This window comes from Pogoniulus pusillus, chromosome 5, assembly GCF_015220805.1.
Source record: "Pogoniulus pusillus isolate bPogPus1 chromosome 5, bPogPus1.pri, whole genome shotgun sequence".
Taxonomy (NCBI): domain Eukaryota; kingdom Metazoa; phylum Chordata; class Aves; order Piciformes; family Lybiidae; genus Pogoniulus; species Pogoniulus pusillus.
Genome location: NC_087268.1, coordinates 47,159,289 through 47,177,210, shown reverse-complemented (window position 1 = coordinate 47,177,210; position 17,922 = coordinate 47,159,289). Strand labels below are relative to the sequence as shown.

At 43.7% G+C, this 17,922-nt stretch overlaps 1 protein-coding gene across 2 annotated transcripts in view; it reads left to right on the top strand.

The window, feature by feature from the left end:
• Positions 1–16,040, top strand: part of NDFIP2 (Nedd4 family interacting protein 2) — a 43,210-nt gene extending 27,170 nt beyond the window's left edge. For both annotated transcript variants that reach the window (XM_064143913.1, XM_064143912.1), the window contains 4 exons: positions 2,354–2,478; positions 5,678–5,744; positions 10,118–10,223; positions 13,915–16,040. In XM_064143913.1, the coding sequence (XP_063999983.1) occupies positions 2,354–2,478; positions 5,678–5,744; positions 10,118–10,221 (296 nt within the window). In that variant the 3' untranslated portion in view covers positions 10,222–10,223; positions 13,915–16,040. The remainder of the gene's footprint in view (positions 1–2,353; positions 2,479–5,677; positions 5,745–10,117; positions 10,224–13,914) is intronic.
• Positions 16,041–17,922: the final 1,882 nt, after the last annotated feature.

Sequence of the window (17,922 nt, the reverse complement as noted above, 5' to 3'; positions counted from 1 at the left end):
CAGACTAGACTCAGCCCAGCTGGGAATTAAGGAGTGAAGTTTTCTATTTACAGCTGAGCACAAGATCCGAGCAGGTATTGACAATATCTATACAGCTAGAGACAGACATAGACAAGGTAAAAAGTAATGCAGTAACACAGCAGCCCTGCCAGAAACCAGAGTGCCCAGGAGGGGCTCCCAACCACCCTTCCACCTCCCTTCCACCCCTCTACCTTATCCCAGACTTTGCCTTACATTCAAGGTGAGTTTGGAGGATCGGCCAGGGGGGTAGGAAGCAGAAGGATTAGTTACACAGACAGCAGGTTAGAGAGGGAGAGAAGTGCATGCAGCCAGGGCCAGAGAGCAACTCTGTTATCTATGTTTGTGTTCTTGTGTTTACCCATCTCAGCAAGCCTGTGAGTGCAGCAGACATCATCATTGTTTTCTTTTCACAGCCTAGCATCTAATTCCTCTCACTAAAATATCCCAGCTAGCAGAGCAAATAATTGCATCTTCATATAGATTGTTGGAACAATTGTAACAGGTGTATAAATTACAAAGAAATAAGGGGGGATAAAAAGGTTCTTTATAGATAATCCTTATTGTCTTCAGAAAACTTTTGACCAGTTTTCTGTTCTAAATCACAGAACAGTTTGCATTAGAAGGGACCTAGTTCTAATATCCCTGCCATAGGCTGGAACACTTCTACTAAATCAGAGTGCTCACAGTACTATCAACCTGGCCATGAACACTTCCAAACAGGGAGCCTGCACAACTTCTGACACCCAGTGGCAGAACAAGAGGACACAGTCTCAAACTGCACCAGGGCAGCTTTAGGCTGGACATTAGGAAGAAATTCTTCACGGAAGGAGTGATTGCCCTTTGGAAGGTGTTCAGAAGGAGGCTGGGTGAGGCACTTAGTGCCGTGGGTTAGTTAATTAGAAGGGTTAGGTCATAGATTGGACTCGATGAACCTAGAGGTCTTTTCCAACCTGGTTAATTCTGGCATTCTGTGAACTTTTCTGGACAACCCCATCCAGTGTCTCATAGAATCAGCCAGGTTGGAAGAGACCTCCAAGATCATCCAGTCCAAGGTATCACCTGGCCCTATCCAGTCATCTAGACCATGGCACTGAGTGCCTCATCCAGGCTTTGCTTGAACACCTCCGGGGACAGCAACTCTGCCACCTCCCTGGGCAGCCCATTCCAATGGCTGTAAGTGCTCACACCTTTACTAAAAAGACAGAGGCTTTTTCCTGTGGTGATTTAGTGTTTTGAGTTTGATATGGGTGTGGTGTTGGTGGTGGTGGTTGTTGTTATTGATGGTGTAGTTATTTTTTTTCACCTGGGTCTGGGGATTTAAAACATTAAGGATTTGTATGGAGGGGGTTTGTTCCCCTTTGTCCCCTCCTTCCATTCCTGCCTACCTCTTCAGTTGTGGTCTTCCCAAATGTTTTCACTTTTCCACCATCTTGTCCTCTCCAGAATTCCTAATTTGTCTTCTAGAGTTCCTCTGGATTTTCTGTTTTTCTCATTATCTGCCCTCACTTATACCCAAAACTGGAAGTTAGACATCTCCTAGCTGGGAATTTGCACACTTTGGATCCCCACTAACGGATGCAAACTGAAGTCAATACAGATGGTGTTGTTTACTGTCAAGTAAACATGCAGAGATGCAACTTTAAGTTGTAAAACTGCTCCTGGGAGTTGTGTACACTTACAAGATGAAGTAACAGTGGTACTTATGCTCAGTGTCCTTTATGTGTCTTGATTTCTTAAGCTTCTTTGTAAAACTTTCCAGCCTTGTATCTTGTGCTTGAATGTGGATCTAAACCAGAAGACAATAACTAACGAACATCAGCTTCTCAACTTACCTCATTTCTATGCTATGTTCACAGAGCAAGAGTGGATACTTTTATTCTGTTGGATGCAAAGTGGATAAAGCTGACTATGCAGCCTTGATACATGCACGTATGTGTGCATATAACTACATTTCTGGTTACAAAAGTGTAGCAAGGTTTCTGCCATTGTTTTAATCCCAAGTCTTACATGTTACAGTCCTTTGTTTGCATCTGCCCTTCATGTCTGGTGTCATCTGGTTAGACCTCTGTAGCAATGTAACACATTCTTTTGTGTTGGAATTTTCTCTTGTTTGAAGTAGTAGGTTGCAGCCTGTTTGCCGTTTGCTTTGTTATTAAGTGACTATACCGTGGGGAATGCCTGGGTTCAAAGTCAGTCTCTGACAGCCTGAATTACCGGAAGGGAATTACTGACTGTGTAAGCATGTCCTTAGCAGTTGAAAAGTGAAATTAATGTTGGGTCTGTTTGCTTAGCTATACAGATTAACAGAAGTACCTTCCCTTTTATTTTACAGTGGCGTTTATCTTCAACTGGATTGGATTTTGCTTATCCTTCTGTATAACAAATACCATAGCTGGAAGGTACGGCGCGATCTGTGGGTTTGGTCTGTCCCTCATCAAGTGGATTCTCATTGTACGGGTATGTGTCTCGGCTCACTCTGTACAGACTGTTTGTATACCCAAACCTCACAATTTACTCAAGGATATACAATAATGGAATTAGAAAGCAGTGTATTACATTCCAGTCTCCAGAATTTTCTCTTGATTTCCACTTCAGCAGAGAATTTACTTGCTGTGTATTTATATGTGCTTACTGATGGTGAAACTGAATCTGTTTTTATCTGGCAGTGTTTTACGTTGCTCTTTCCACTGAAATACATGTAGAATGACTCATTCTTTGCAGAAATATTTAAAGGCATACAAAAGTGGAGCAAGTGCCTAAAATGTCACTAGTATTGCAGTGTTGTTGATGGGCTGAACCACAGACACTTCTTCCTTGCATCTGATTCTTTTATTTCTTCTAAGAGACATGCTGGATCAAGTCGAAGTTAGTCACATTCTCACCTTCTTGGAGGCTCAGTTTCTTGATATTTTCACTTCAAGACTAGCTACTCTTCCATAAAGTGTATTGGACAAATGATAGTTAGCTGGCTAAGTGGCTGATAGATGAGATGTAAGGATTCTTTCTCAGCCTGAATTCTACGTGTCACTGAGACACAACATACAGATTTTGTCTTGTCTAATGAAGAAAAAGGTCTCAGATAACTTAGGCATCATTTCTGTCCTACCAACTCTGAATTATTACTTACTTATTTGTGTGTGTGCTGGTGACTTGGCTTGCTTTGATCTTAGCATGATAGTAAAAAAAACTGCAGGGGGAAGAGGCTGGATGGTCTTTATTAGCTGTGTCCTGCACCCTCCTTAGAGCTGAGGGTGATTTGATAGGATACTACTGGACCACATGTTGCTCTGGGGGTTTGGGATGGAGTTTATCTTAAGGGAGAGAGAAGACATGAATTTTTCAACTGTGCATTTGTTGGAGGTATTTCTAGCATCCCTTGAGGCATACTAAACAGAGGACAGAACTTTCTCATTGTGCCAGTTGCATTATTCCTGTCTGCTTCAAAATGTGCTCCTTAGAAACACAAAGTAAAGGTATGCTAAACTTTCTTGAAGAGATACTGTGTTCTGGACTGCATTTAAATTCCTGTACATAATCTGTTGTGAATTGTGAAATATTGGAGCTGACCAGTGCCCAGACCTCAGGGGTGGGATTTTTTTCATAGTGAAGATTATTGTGTCTCTCTTTTTGGAGACAACAGCAGAAAGCTCAGAAGGGGCACGTCAGCAATTTTTATTGCACACACAAGTGTGTGTGCAGAAATGTTCCCTTCCAACTTTGTTTCAAGCACTTCTGAAGGCTAGTGCTGCCCTTTCACAGAATCCTAGAATCAGCCAGAGTGGAAGAGACCTCCAAGATCATCCAGTCCAACCTAGCACCCAGCCCTGCCCAATCAACCAGACCATGGCACTAAGTGCCTCAGCCAGGCTTGGCTTCAACACCTCCAGCCACAGCAACTCCACCACCTCCCTGGGCAGCCCATTCCAATGCCAATCACTCTCTCTGCCAGCAACTTCCTCCTAACATCCAGCCTAGACCTCCCCTGGCACAACTTGAGGCTGTGTCCCTTTTGTTCTGTTGCTGCTTGCCTGGCAGAAGAGCCCAACCCCACCTGGCTACAGCCTCCCTTCAGGTAGTTGTAGACAGTAATGAGGTCAGACAATTTATCAAGGTCAGTTATGCAAAACTTAGTAGTACTTAGACAGGCTGAATTCACCTGTGCTCCTGTGCTCTCTCTGTCTCAGTTTTCGCTAAGAGCAGGGAAGAGCTAATGCATAATTTTGTTGTTGAGGAAATTCTGCAGCCATGACTGCTTCTGCTTAAAGAAAGTGCAAGAGTAACATGCATAGGCCAGTGTTTTATTGATGAGTGTAGCAAATAGTTCCAATTGAATTAAACTGTAACTTTGAAGAAGTGTATTGTCATGTTTAGAGAATTGAGGATACTCTCAGCTTCCTGGCAATTCAGTATCATAGAATAGAATCACAGAATCAGTCAGGGTTGGAAGGGACCATAAGGACCATCTAGTCCCAACCCCCCTGCCATGCCCAGGGACACCCTACCCTAGAGCAGCCTGCACACAGCCTCAGCCAGCCTGGCCTCAAACACCTCCAGCCATGGGGCCTCAACCACCTCCCTGGGCGACCCATTCCAGCCTCTCACCACTCTCATGCTCAACAACTTTCTTCTCTGTCACTGTCTTCTATTTGTTTGTTTTGTTTGTTTGTTTGTGTGGGGAGGAGAGGGGAGTGTTGAGTAACCTGAGTTCCATGCCTGAATTAGGTGATTTCTTGGTTGTTGCTGCTGAAGTATCAAAGAAAAGGCAAACGGGGAACACTTTGGCAGGATGCAGCAAACATATGGAGTGGTGGTAGGCTGAGGAGTGTATGAAAAGTGTGCTGAAGCTGTTACATAGGTTTATTTCTTCTGGCAACCTTTTACACATCTCCTTATTCCTCTGTTTTATGTGAGTTTTGGAGACATTTGATTAGCCTTTTCATCAGTGAAGCATGCCGTCTGGAGTCTGGTAAAGGCACAGATACCTGTCTCCAATACCATCACACCCTGCCCTGCAGCTGCCTCCCACATCAGAGGGAGGACAAAACTGTCTACCATGGTCACTAACAGGAACAGTTGAAATGGCACTTCAAGGTTCATTTAGTTACGTTCAGCTCACTGCTGGGAACTGAATGCTGGTTTGAAAATGAAAAGACTTTAATGAGTTGGGGGTCTTTATGGGGCTGGTATTCTTGGCAGCGATGAACAGTAGGGGGTATACAGAAGGTCAAAAGCTCTTCTTTTGAGGGGTCAGCAGAACATCCCTGTCTGATAAGATTAAACTAATGTGGCTTTTGGTGTTAATATCTAAAGCAGCAGGCTGCTGTAATGTGTTTGGGAAGGCAGGCATTACGGGGGAAAGGGAAAATGGGCAAGTGGTGATTCATTGCAATAGAAAACGTTGACTGATTCTGGCAAGTAATGCAAATTTGAGGTTCTTTGCACACTTTGTAGAGGTTTTAAAATACCTTCACCACAAGCCAACTGACACTGGAAATGTTATTTGTGTGTTCAACTGCTGCACAAATACCTGTTTTTCATTTTACTGGGGTATATTACTTTTGTTTAAATTTACTTGTTCCTCTCTGCTTTGTATAGTGCATTAAGTGTGCCTTAGTCATCTGTCTTACTGCAACTAAGCCTGGTGTGTGAATTTCAGTTTTCAGATTACTTTACTGGATATTTCAATGGACAGTATTGGCTTTGGTGGATATTTCTTGTGCTTGGTAAGTGGCAATTGAAAATATTTCTGATTTGGTGTGGAAGTCGTTAGAGATGAATCCTGTCATCATAAGTGGGATTGCTGTAACGTGTTTATCTCTGTGTTTTTTATCTGCTGATAGCTTCCTGTGTTCTCTTCATATTGTTTGCAGTGCCACTGGTTACAGCAGTGGTGTCACTGTGTGAACTGTAGACTCTCAAATACCCCTAAGCTTAAAAAAACATTGTTCTTACATATGTAATTGTATTCATACCTGAGACTTGCAATTTGTGGGAGTTTGTAAGCTGCTGTTTGTGATCTGTGGGTGCAGTGCTGCGTAATGACATTTTGGCTCATGTAGAGAACATATAAAAAAGTGAGTGATACGCAGTACTTACATGTATAAAGATCAAGAAGTAAATGTTCAGAAGTGTGACTGATCCTAGGAAAGCAGAGCCTGCTGTCTTGTACACAAAATGTGCTTCCCTAGTCCTTTGAAATACATTCTGCACCAGTAGTTTCTCAGTCAGACGAGAGAATGGCTTCATGCTTTCTGATCACAGCACTCCCATGATGTCAGCTTTCTCTTCAGAGATCTGTCTGCCCACGTTCAAAGTCATAGATGCATCAAATGATGCTTTTATGTCTATTTATTAGGATATCCCAAACTCCAACCACTCTATTTTTTTTCCTACTGTGGATTTTGTAGTTTGAATGTGGAATCTGGAATTACTTTAACAGAACGTTTTGTTCTCTAGAAGTGATTTTTGCTGCTGTCCGTTTCATTCTCTAGCTCTTGAACCATCGTAAACGATTGCTGGTTCAGTAGGTGGCAGTCTTCCCTTGGAGTCAATTCACTGAGATGCCTAACGGCAAATGCTGAATTGAAATGACAAGTAAATGGCAAGCAAAGGCCAGACAATCCAACACTGAGATGGCCTGACTGTTTGTGACCTGCTGTCCATCTCATGAAATGCTGGACATCTTACAAAGTTCTCACCTAAAACTTTCCCAGCCTGCATTTTAGTGAAGCTTGAGGCCATTCATCAAACTTCTTAATACTCTGCTTGCTCTCTGCTGTTCACTTGGTTGCTTGAAATGCATAAAAACTGTGAATGAATTGCAGCACCAGTCCCTTGGATGCTGTTGCATTCTGTTTGAGGTGATTGCATTTACTTAGCAAGTGAAATGATATTTCAGAGGTACCAGTATCTTCAGGTCAACCTTTAATTGAAACAAGTCCTTTGGGTGCCTGAAATTGGAATTTGACACTGGGTAATGTTTTCCCCTAACATTTCCCCCACCATGTCTGTGGAAAAAGATCCTCTATTTCCTAGTCTCTTGCAGCACTTGCTCAGAAGTCAGCTCTGTTAAATTCAGGAAAGCCTTAGCCTTATCTTCAGCCTGAGCTGTTTCAAGTTTTAGTTCTTTTGTTGGTTTGTTTTTTTTTCCCTTGTGTGTTTGTTTTTGTGTTGGTTTTCTTATTTTTACTCACAAAGTTTGTAGTATGCTTTGGTGTGAAAGGCATGCATTGTGCATGCAGCAGCCAGTGTTCCCTTGCCTTGTGAATGTTTAGCATGAAATATGCCAACAGGGTTTTCAGCCTGATAAAGTGGATATACTGAGATGGCCATAACACCATAGAAGGATTTAGCTTAGCAGAGCTACTTGGCAGGACATGGAGGAGTGTTATCAAGTCATGGGAACTCTGCCAACCAGATCTATCTTTCATTGTTTCAGATAACTTTCTCATTAGAGCACACAAAGTAGTATATGCTTCAGAAGTGAATGAGCTGAGTTGGGTTCTTTTGCATAGGCCTTTGACATAATTGAGTCTGCCTATCGCCATCTTCTCTCTCCTGATGTTCACCTGCCTGTTTCTGCTCCCTTCCCTTCCTTCCAGTTTTGGGAAGAAGTGCTCATGCTTCATGGTGAAGTGAAGTGTTCTGCTCCCAAGGAGCTGTCATGTACAGTGAATAAATGGAAGAGAAAGACCATTCTATTTTTTAAATTCAAATGTTAGCCAGTGGTTAGTTTTGACAAACACAAGGAAAGTGCTTTGAGTTTTTTTCATCCCTAAACAGAGAAAATAAAATTGGTCTGGTTTTCCAGTATATGTGATGCAGAAAGTATGCCTTCAGGCACCCTAAGAGTTGCCTGCCCACCTTTTTCTGGTTTTCAGTTGAGCATGGAACTATCAGGGTAGTACTTTTGTAGTAAACTTCTCATCCAGGCTCTCCATGCAGAATCCACCTTCATCACAGATATGCATCTGTCTTAGGTCAAAGTTCCAGTTGTTAGCAGAGCGTTCTCAGTGTCTAGGTTTTTAATTTGTGTGTCTTAGTGAAAGTCTGGTTTTAAAAGAGCAAAACTAAAGTAAAGAGCATTTAGAGAAGAAATGAGCATAGGAAAAAAACCCAAATCAGTCTCAACCTGCAGAAATGAAGACTAACTGCATCATATAGGGACAGATCCATGTACACATTGAGGTTTGTTTATAATGATCTAAGGTGATGAAAAATGTAAAATCCCACACTAAAGTTGTTAAACTTCAGTTTAGATATTCACTTGAACCTTTGGAATCTTAATGTATTTGTCTGCACAAATACACACAGGTGCCTACCTTCAAGACACCTGTGTGTTCATTAAATGAGAAATGCACCCCAGGCTTCTGCACTGGGTGTAGAATTCAGGTTTGGACAATCCCTGTCCCCAAAACTCTTGGGCAGATTGTTTTATGTGTATTAGGCTCTCCTTCATCCATCTGATGAATGGATTCATCTGCTGAGGTTTACTTAGTGGAGGAAAATGAGCCAAAGAGCTGTGCCCACTCGGTGGCAGTGTGCTTTCCTGGGCTTGTCCAGTAAATCTCTCACTTGATAAAGTGATGTTGGCAGCATCCTCTTAGCCATTTCCATCGTTGCAAATGTAGCTTCTGTGTGACTGTTCCCTACCTCTTATGAGACCTGAAATACTCTTGCAAGTGCAATTAAACTTAAATATTTTAATTTAAACTTATATATTATAGAATAACTTTATTTAATAAATAAATTTAAACTCAAATCTTTTAAATAGTGCAAAATATGTAGCTGTTAAAAAGAATTGAGGCAATTCAGACACGTGCTGGGTAATTGCCCTTGAACTGGCTGCTCTTCCTCTTTTGGACAGGTGCATTTCTGTGAGCTCTTAAGGCTGAAGCCATAATCTACTGTAACTTATTATGGGGTTGTAACTTTAACTAGAGCAATCTGTACTGTCTTTCCCCCCCTTTCCTCTTTTCACTTGCAGTACATTTATCTCATATAAAAGGTGGTTGTTTGTGTTGGGTTTTTTGGTTGTTTTAGCCTTCCAGCACATTAGTAACATTTTAGTACTTCCACTTGAAAAGAATATGCAGCACGTTCTTTTTTTTTCCTTCCCTCCTTCCTTCCTTCACAGGATATTAGGGGTTGAAAGGGACCCAAGGAGATCATCGAGTCCATGGGTCCCTTCCTCCCCTCCTTCCTCCCCTCCTTCCTCCCCTCCTTCCTCCCCTCCTTCCTCCCCTCCTTCCTCCCCTCCTTCCTCCCCTCCTTCCTCCCCTCCTTCCTCCCCTCCTTCCTCCCCTCCTTCCTCCCCTCCTTCCTCCCCTCCTTCCTCCCCTCCTTCCTCCCCTCCTTCCTCCCCTCCTTCCTCCCCTCCTTCCTCCCCTCCTTCCTCCCCTCCTTCCTCCCCTCCTTCCTCCCCTCCTTCCTCCCCTCCTTCCTCCCCTCCTTCCTCCCCTCCTTCCTCCCCTCCTTCCTCCCCTCCTTCCTCCCCTCCTTCCTCCCCTCCTTCCTCCCCTCCTTCCTCCCCTCCTTCCTCCCCTCCTTCCTCCCCTCCTTCCTCCCCTCCTTCCTCCCCTCCTTCCTCCCCTCCTTCCTCCCCTCCTTCCTCCCCTCCTTCCTCCCCTCCTTCCTCCCCTCCTTCCTCCCCTCCTTCCTCCCCTCCTTCCTCCCCTCCTTCCTCCCCTCCTTCCTCCCCTCCTTCCTCCCCTCCTTCCTCCCCTCCTTCCTCCCCTCCTTCCTCCCCTCCTTCCTCCCCTCCTTCCTCCCCTCCTTCCTCCCCTCCTTCCTCCCCTCCTTCCTCCCCTCCTTCCTCCCCTCCTTCCTCCCCTCCTTCCTCCCCTCCTTCCTTTGTTAGTGGCTGGTACTTGAACCCAGGAGGAGTGTGGACTTCCTGAAAGACCTTCCATAAGACTGTACTCAGGCATCACAAGATAAAAGCAGGAGACGTTCTCATTGAATTTGTGAATGATGCATTATGACCTCACTTTGCATTAGTATAATCGAGATTTAGAACCAAACTGTTTTGATGAGGATACTGTGGGATGGTGCTTAGGTTGCTATATTTCAATGTGTACATTTTCTACACTTTCAGGACTCCTCCTGTTCTTCCGAGGCTTTGTTAATTACCTGAAGGTCAGAAACATGTCTGAAAGCATGGCAGCTGCTCACAGAACAAGATTTTTCTTCTTGTACTGAAGGTAAGCCTTTTGCAGCAATAGGATTCTCTCTCTCAGGAAAACTGAGAAGAATGAAATACTTACATTAAAAAATAAATTATCAAACTTCTGCCAGAAAACAGAAAGCACATGGATTTTGGATGTATGTAGTGAATGTTGTATTTGTTTAGGTGGATGTGGAAATGTATAACGTCTCTCAAAGGCATGGAATTTGAAAGTAACTAGTGCATCCTTATTGCCTCCAGCCCTCCCTGGAACTAGTGTTCAGTAACAACAATGGAGAGCAGCCTGAAAGTAACTAGTGCATCCTTATTGCCTCCAGCCCTCCCTGGAACTAGTGTTCAGTAACAACAATGGAGAGCAGCCTGAAAGTAACTAGTGCATCCTTATTGCCTCCAGCCCTCCCTGGAACTAGTGTTCAGTAACAACAATGAAGAGCAACCTGTTGTTTTTCCTAAGCCAGAAGCAGTGTCTGCTGCCTGTCAGGATGCCATCCTTGGTGTTGGAAAACTGGCTTTAGCAGTCAACCTGTTGTCAGCAAGTTAGGAAGCGCTCATCTGCCTGCATGTGAAATCTGATTGACATGGGTCTGAACATGCAAACAATAGATGAGCACTGTCTCTCTTTAAGTGATTGGATTAAGACAGTCATGTACAAGTATGATTACTGTGTATGCAACAATGTGCTTTGTGTCAGTCTGACACATACCCACGTGTTTTGTTTGTTTTTCATTAGGTGGATCTGTTTGACCTCGCTGTGTGACTTAAACCAGAGGTCTTCATTTGTCTCCAACTTTTTTTTACTTAAACTGCATGATGGGATAAACTTAAGCCTAGAAATAACTACTGTAGTTACTCATCTTACTTGAAATACTTCAGTACAGCGTTTTACTTCACTGAGAAGCCGTCTGCTGTATCACAAGATCAATATGAAGTATTGCAACACATTATTAATGCCTGCAAAGGACAGATGCAGTGCTTGCCTAGAGAAATGTGATGCTTTTGTATGAGGCACACATTTGAAAACACCTAAGGGTTAATACCTATGCTGTACTACCTAGTTCTTGACCATGGAGGAAGTCTGTTAGCACAGCTGCAGCATACTTCTTTTTGACATGCCATTTTGTCAATGTGATGCCTTTAACTGACTGAGGTGTCTCACTGTGATGGTTTGGGTGTTCTCCACCCCCCCCACACTTTAGAAATCACCCAGACTAGACTCAGTCAGCTCTGGAAATATGAATGAAGCTTGTATTTACAGCTAGCACAATATACAAGCAGATATTTACAGTATATACAGTTATACACAGGAATAGACAAGGTAAAAGGTGATACAGAAACACAACAGCCCTCCCAGAGACCTGAGTCCCCAGGAGGAGCTCCAAACCACCCCTGCACCTTCCCCCTGCCCCTGTCAACCTTACCCCAGTCCCAAGGAAGAATGGAGGTTCGGCCAAGAGGTTATGAAGCAAATGTGGGTTCAGGCAAATGGAAAGGTGTGTTGGAGACATGCAGCTCAGCCAGCAGCCCAAGCGAGAGAAAATGGCCAGAGTGTCAGTGTTATTTAATGTTTTCATTTCTTCTTCCCATACTCCTCAGCAAGACTGAGGGAAGCAGACATCACCCTTGTTTTCCTTTCACAGCCTGTAATAGTTCTTCTCACCAAAGCATTCTAGCCTGCTTCAAACTAGCACAGTCACTTTTAGTAACCAGCCTATATTGGTAACTGTGTGGCAGCATTTAACTGTTGCAGCAGCTAAACACTGCTCCTTTTCTAATGCCCTGTTGAGAATGCCAGCGTTTGTAGAGCTGAGGCTGAAGGTAGCCTGCCTGCTTTGGGGGCAGTAACGTTGTGCAAAGGCTGTTTCCAAAATCACTGTGTTAAGCAGGGGTTTGGATCTGGGCTAGGAGTGAATTGTAATGAGGCCCATGTAAAAAATTATTGACTAGTTTGTTAATTATACAAAGAGAACTTCCTCAAACTTCTTGACAGTTAAGGCAGCCAGGTTCTGTGATGAGGGTGGTGGAACTGCTTTGCAGAATGTGTCTATGCAGTCAAATTAAATGGTGCAGGAGGAATCTTTAGAAGGGTTTCTAACTGGAGAGCCTGGCAGCACCAACTGCCACTCAAAGGTGAAGCATGAGCCTTTGCAAAGTTGAGTCAAGGGAGTCTGGCTACTCAGTGGTTGAGAGCCTCAATATCTGCGCTCCAAAAGCATGAGCAGGAGAATCCAGATTGTGAAAGCCAGGTGGTGGGCTTCAGGTGGTGATGGTGCTGCTGGTTCAGTCCAGGCTGAGCAGGCTGTCCGAGAAGCCCCACGGACACGAGAGGAGTCTGCCGTGGCTCTCGGGGAGTCAGCGGGCGGTCAGCGAGCGCTGTGTGTGGCAAGGAGTCGGCTCGGGCTGGAACGGCAGGCCGGCGAGTCCCGGTGTCCAAGCTCCTTGCTAGCTCACTGCTGGGTCGCTACCTGTATTCGGGCTCGACCGGGCAGGGGCAGGGCTGCCAGTCACAGGCAAGTGCCCTCTTCCGCACCATGCAAGGTGTGGTGGCACACAGGGGCAGCAAGGCACACAGGTAGTGAACACAACAAAAGCAGTTTGCAGGGTTTAAGTGTTTTGGTGAGTGTCTTTGACCAGCAGCAACAGATAAAACCGCTCCTAGAACCAGTCCTGAGTTGTGTCTCCACAACAGGCAGAGGCAGAAGCCTAGGACCCACAAACAAAGCAGGCTGCAAAACAAGGCCCAACATGGGGCTGTGAGAGAGCGAGAGGTGCCAAAGCTTTTGTCTGCTCTCCTGCTTCTCCCGCCTGGGAAGAAGCCGCGGGAAGGGGAGGCCAAGGTGGGCACTCGGGCAGGTGTTTAGGGCATGATTTGGACCTTCCACCACACATTGTTAGGGCTAAGTGGTGTTTGAAAATTGCAGCTTGCAGAGAATGGCAGCTGTGCAGGCTAACGTGACCTGGGGTTCTTCTCTCTCTTGCGGTTAAAGTTCTCCTTTCCAACAAAATACACTTTCCGCATGAATCGAGGTTAATGAGTTTTCTATCTGAGTTCAGTGCTCTGAGTTTTAACCTCACCTGTAAACATTACTCGGATATATGGGCTGGATAGGTCTGTGGGGTGTTTAGAGACCTGGACATTTACATACACACAGTTTTTGGATGCATTTTAGGTGTCAAAGCAAGAAGTTGAGATTAGTTACTATCACAGTTGAATGTCCGTGTTCTTGCATGGACAGTTAGCCTCCTCTACAAGAACTGGCTGGAACAGCACAAGGGGTTCTGCCTCAACACAAGGGGGAACTTCTTTACTACAAGGGCAACAGAGCACTGGAACAGGCTCCCCAGAGAGGTTGTGGAAGTCTCCTTCTCTGGAGCCTTTCAAGGCCTGTCTGGATGTGTTCCTCTGTGCTCTGTGTTAGTATTGTCCTGCTCTGGCAGGGAGTTGGACTGGATGATCCCCTTGGAGCCCTTCCAACCCCTAACATCCTGTGAGCCTGTGAACTGTTGCTTTCAATAAATAGCAAATATCACAAAATGTTCTCAGGTGTTCTTTAGAAACAATAACAAAAGTAATGTTTTTGCCTTTTTTTTCCTCCCATCCTGACATAGGGAGAGAAAAAAAGCTGTTTTTTTGCTGCTTCTAGGATTAATGTTAGTTAGCAATGCTACCTCTAGTGAACCACTGTGATGAACTCTCTTTTTATCTCCAGACTGCATCGAACAGACATTCCTTTCCTCGGCGTGAAACTTCAGATGATCTGTAACCCTACGAGTTAATAGGATAGAAGACTACTAAAACCAGAAGACAAATCAGTAGAGATATGGCTTCAAAAATGAATGACAGGATAGCTGATGCTCAAACACCAGGTCTGGTCATTCTAGGAAATATTTATACTTGCTGCCTTTTTGTTTTAGCACATTTGTATATGTGCTTATTAGAAGGATAGTACTGAAATAAGAACAAACCATCTATTAGTATAGGTTAGGTACAGTCAGACTCAGTTAATCTGCGCTTGTCCTGTCTGAAAGATTGAAGTGCTAATTCGTTTCACAGCGTGTATGTACCACTGATGTGCTGATCTGAGTTTTGAGTGCAAGGAAATGCATTAAAAGATTCAGATGAACCAGTTCAGACAGGTGGGTTTGTTTTTTCCTTTGGTGTTTTGAATATGATTTAGATTCATCTAATAATCGTGCAGAAGGTTTTAAAGTTTACCAACCCCCCAAATTCCTTGCTGTCACAACCTTGTATTTGCCAATACTCTTATCAAACTCAAACCAACGTGATGGTTTGCTGAAAGCTGGTACTCCACTTTCAGTCCCTTGTAAATAACACTGCCTACATGACTCTTTGAATTGCTTCTTAGGAACTATGTCACAAGAGATTTTGTTTCAGCATATTCTCTAGATTTTGTTTCATCTTAGGGCTGCATAGCTATTTTTGTTAATTGGCTACTAAGGGTACGGTTCTTGCTATTAGATGCAATTTTGGAGGTAAATGCATTGAATTGTTTGTCTCATCCTAGCTTTTCTTACATGAATTGTTATTAACTGGTTTGGCTTTGAGCCCAAAAGTCATTTTTCATGTCCATTATCCCATTAAAAGACAGAGTTTGTTCATGTTAGCAGGGATGGACAGCCTTGCATCTTTAGTCCTTGGATCCTGATAGGTGTACCTCTGTGCCTGAAACAGAGGACTGTAAATGTGTTCCCTGGGCTATAGCAATGGCTCTGTTTAAGAAGCCTTGAGTGCAGTATAAGTACAACTTCCACTCTGAGGGAGTCTCATGAGAAATTAAGTCATAGAGCTATTTTACAACAGCTGTTTAGAATAAATACTTTGCCATTTCCTAAGAATAAACTAATTTCACTGTAATTTTTTAAATTGTGAAATTATTTGGTTTTGGGTTTTTTTATCATGAAATATCTATGAAAATAACCTTACTTTAAGAGTGCTGAAAGCAGAAAATGTGTGTTGCACCTCTCTCAGCCTCCACTTCATCTATACCATTTCTTTCTTACAAATATCATCTCTTCAAGGGGTAATGTCTGCTGAAAGTAGAAAATGTGTTGTACCTCTCCCAGCCTCCATTTCATCTATATAATTTCTGTCTTACAAATCTCATCTCTTTAAGTAATACTGTCTGCTGAAAGCAGAAAATGTGTTGCACCTCTCCCAGCCTTCCTTTCTCCTATACCATTTCTATCTTACAAATATCATCTCTTCAAGGGGGTCTCCATTTCATCTATGCCATTTCTATCTTACAAATATCATCTCTTCAAGGGGGTCTCCATTTCATCTATGCCATTTCTATCTTACAAATATCATCTCTTCAAGGGGGTCTTCATTTCATCTATACAATTTCTTTCTTACAAATCCCATCTCTTTGAGGGGTACTGTCTGCTGTTTGTGCAGGTGGAGTTTCCTTTGAGCTGTGTGAAATCTGTGCTTCTCCTTCAGCAGGAGAATACATCTCTCAGTCCTTTGTACAACTGGAATCTCAGATGCAAAAAAAACCCAACCAAACACATTGGTTGTTGGTTGCACCTTTAAGGAAGAGAAAAGGAACTAACAAATGCTTTCCCCCAGTTTTGTCTTTATATTAGAAGTCTGCCTTTTTGTTACTCTCCTTTTAGAACTGTGAGGTTTGTTGTTTTAAGCTAGTGCTGTATTCAGTTTTGTATCTAATGGATGTTTTTAATATACATATATAAACTGTCACATTATTAATTTTCTTAATCTTGCAGAGATCCTGAAAATGATTAAAACTTTAAGGGCATGTCCACTTCCCAGGTTTTTTTTTATGGAAATAATAAAATTCAGTTTTGTGTTCAATATCTGACTGGGATTTCCTTCTAAACTTACCTGTTTTTTTCTGTGTTTTTTTTCTTTTGCATTTATTGTCCCTATGAAAAAGGAGCAGATAATAAAACATTGTTTTGTTTTGCTAACTGGGGCTTATCCATTTGCCTTTTTTTTGGTACTTCACACCAAAACAATGCCAACTACAGTATTGGGAATATTACAATTGTAGACAAAATTACTTGGCAAAATAGAAACTAGCCAGTCCTCTCTACTCTTCATCTCTTGGTTTAGAGTCACAGAATAAGTCAGGGTTGTAAGGGACCACAAGGAGCAGGCAGTGCCAACCCCACTGCCATGGACAGGGACACCCTACCCTAGAGCAGGCTGCACACAGCCTCAGCCAGCCTGGCCTGAAACACCTCCAGCCATGGGGCCTCAACCACCTCCCTGGGCAACCCAGTCCAGCCTCTCACCACTCTCATGCTGAACGGCTTCCTCCTCATGGCCACTCTGAATCCCCCCACTTCCAACTTTACTCCATTCCTCCCTGTCCTGTCAGTCCCTGACAGCCTAATAAGTCCCTCCCCAGCTTTTTTGGAGGCCTCTTCAGATCCTGCAAGGCCATGAGAAAGTCTCACCTGGGAGCCTCCTCTTCTCCAGTCTGCACAGTCCCAACTCTTTCAGTCTGTGCTCACAGCAGAGCTGCTGCAGCCCTCTCAGCATCCTCCTGGCCCTTCTCCAAACACACTCCAGCATCTCCACATCCTTCTTGTAATGGGAGCTCCAGAACTGGCTGCAGTACTCCAGGTGGGGTCTCAGCAGAGCGCAGTAGAGCACGAGAGTCACCACTGCCTTTTTTTGCAGTAAAAAACCTCTGTAGGGCCATTTCTTTTAATGAGTTAACACAACTGCAAAATCTGCCATAATGACTCATTTGCTGAGTTTACCTGTATCATTAATAGTATTTTCCATCCCCATCAGTTTCCCTGAATTAAATAGCAGCCTTCTGACAGAAAGAATTCAGTTTGCTCTACTACATTTTGCAGAAAGCTTTATACAGATACTTGGTTGGTTGGGTTTTGTTTGGCTTTTTGGTTTGTTTTTTTCCTTCTAAGACCGGAGTGACAAAAAAATAGAAGCCAACAAACCAAACAACTCCTTTGGCTAGAAGGAAAATGCAGAGTTAAAAATGTGCACATTATCTAATCCTCTGTAGTTGATGCAGCAGTTTGCTAGCCTGAAATCACTTCATCAGGAGGAACAGAATTGGGACACTGTTTTCAAAGACTCTGCAATCTATTCCAGATGTGTCAAATGCTGCATATTTTCCTTGCTATTTCCTGTGAGCTTGGTTAGGAGCAGCTGGCTCTGTGGTTTAGTGACACCTGGCCAGCTTGGCTTTGTATCTTGGGGGGGGAGGGGGAAGGGAAGCTTCCAATATCAGTGAAGCTGACTGTAAACAGATTTTGTATTAATGCAAATAAGGCTTTGAAATTTGGAGCAGAAACAGCAGAGAGGTTAGGTGGGGGGAGAAAATTCCCTTTTATTCAAGCAGCTAGTATGAGTGTAACTTCTTTAGTTCATATTCATTCAGTGATGTGGACACCACAGGAAAATGGACATCTTGAGTATGATTCACATAACCTGAGACTCTATTAATGCCTTTCAGAGATGATCCATCACTCGCTTCCAGTCCTCTTATGGAGCAGAGCACTGTGTCCAGTTCTGGGCTCCTCAGTTCAAGAGAGATGGTGAGATACTGGAATGTGTCCAGAGAAGGGCAGCAAGGCTGGGGAGGGGCCTGGAGCAGAGCCCTGTGAGAAGAGGCTGAGGGAGCTGGGGGGGTGCAGCCTGCAGAAGAGGAGGCTCAGGGCAGAGCTCATTGCTGTCTGCAACTACCTGAAGGGAGGCT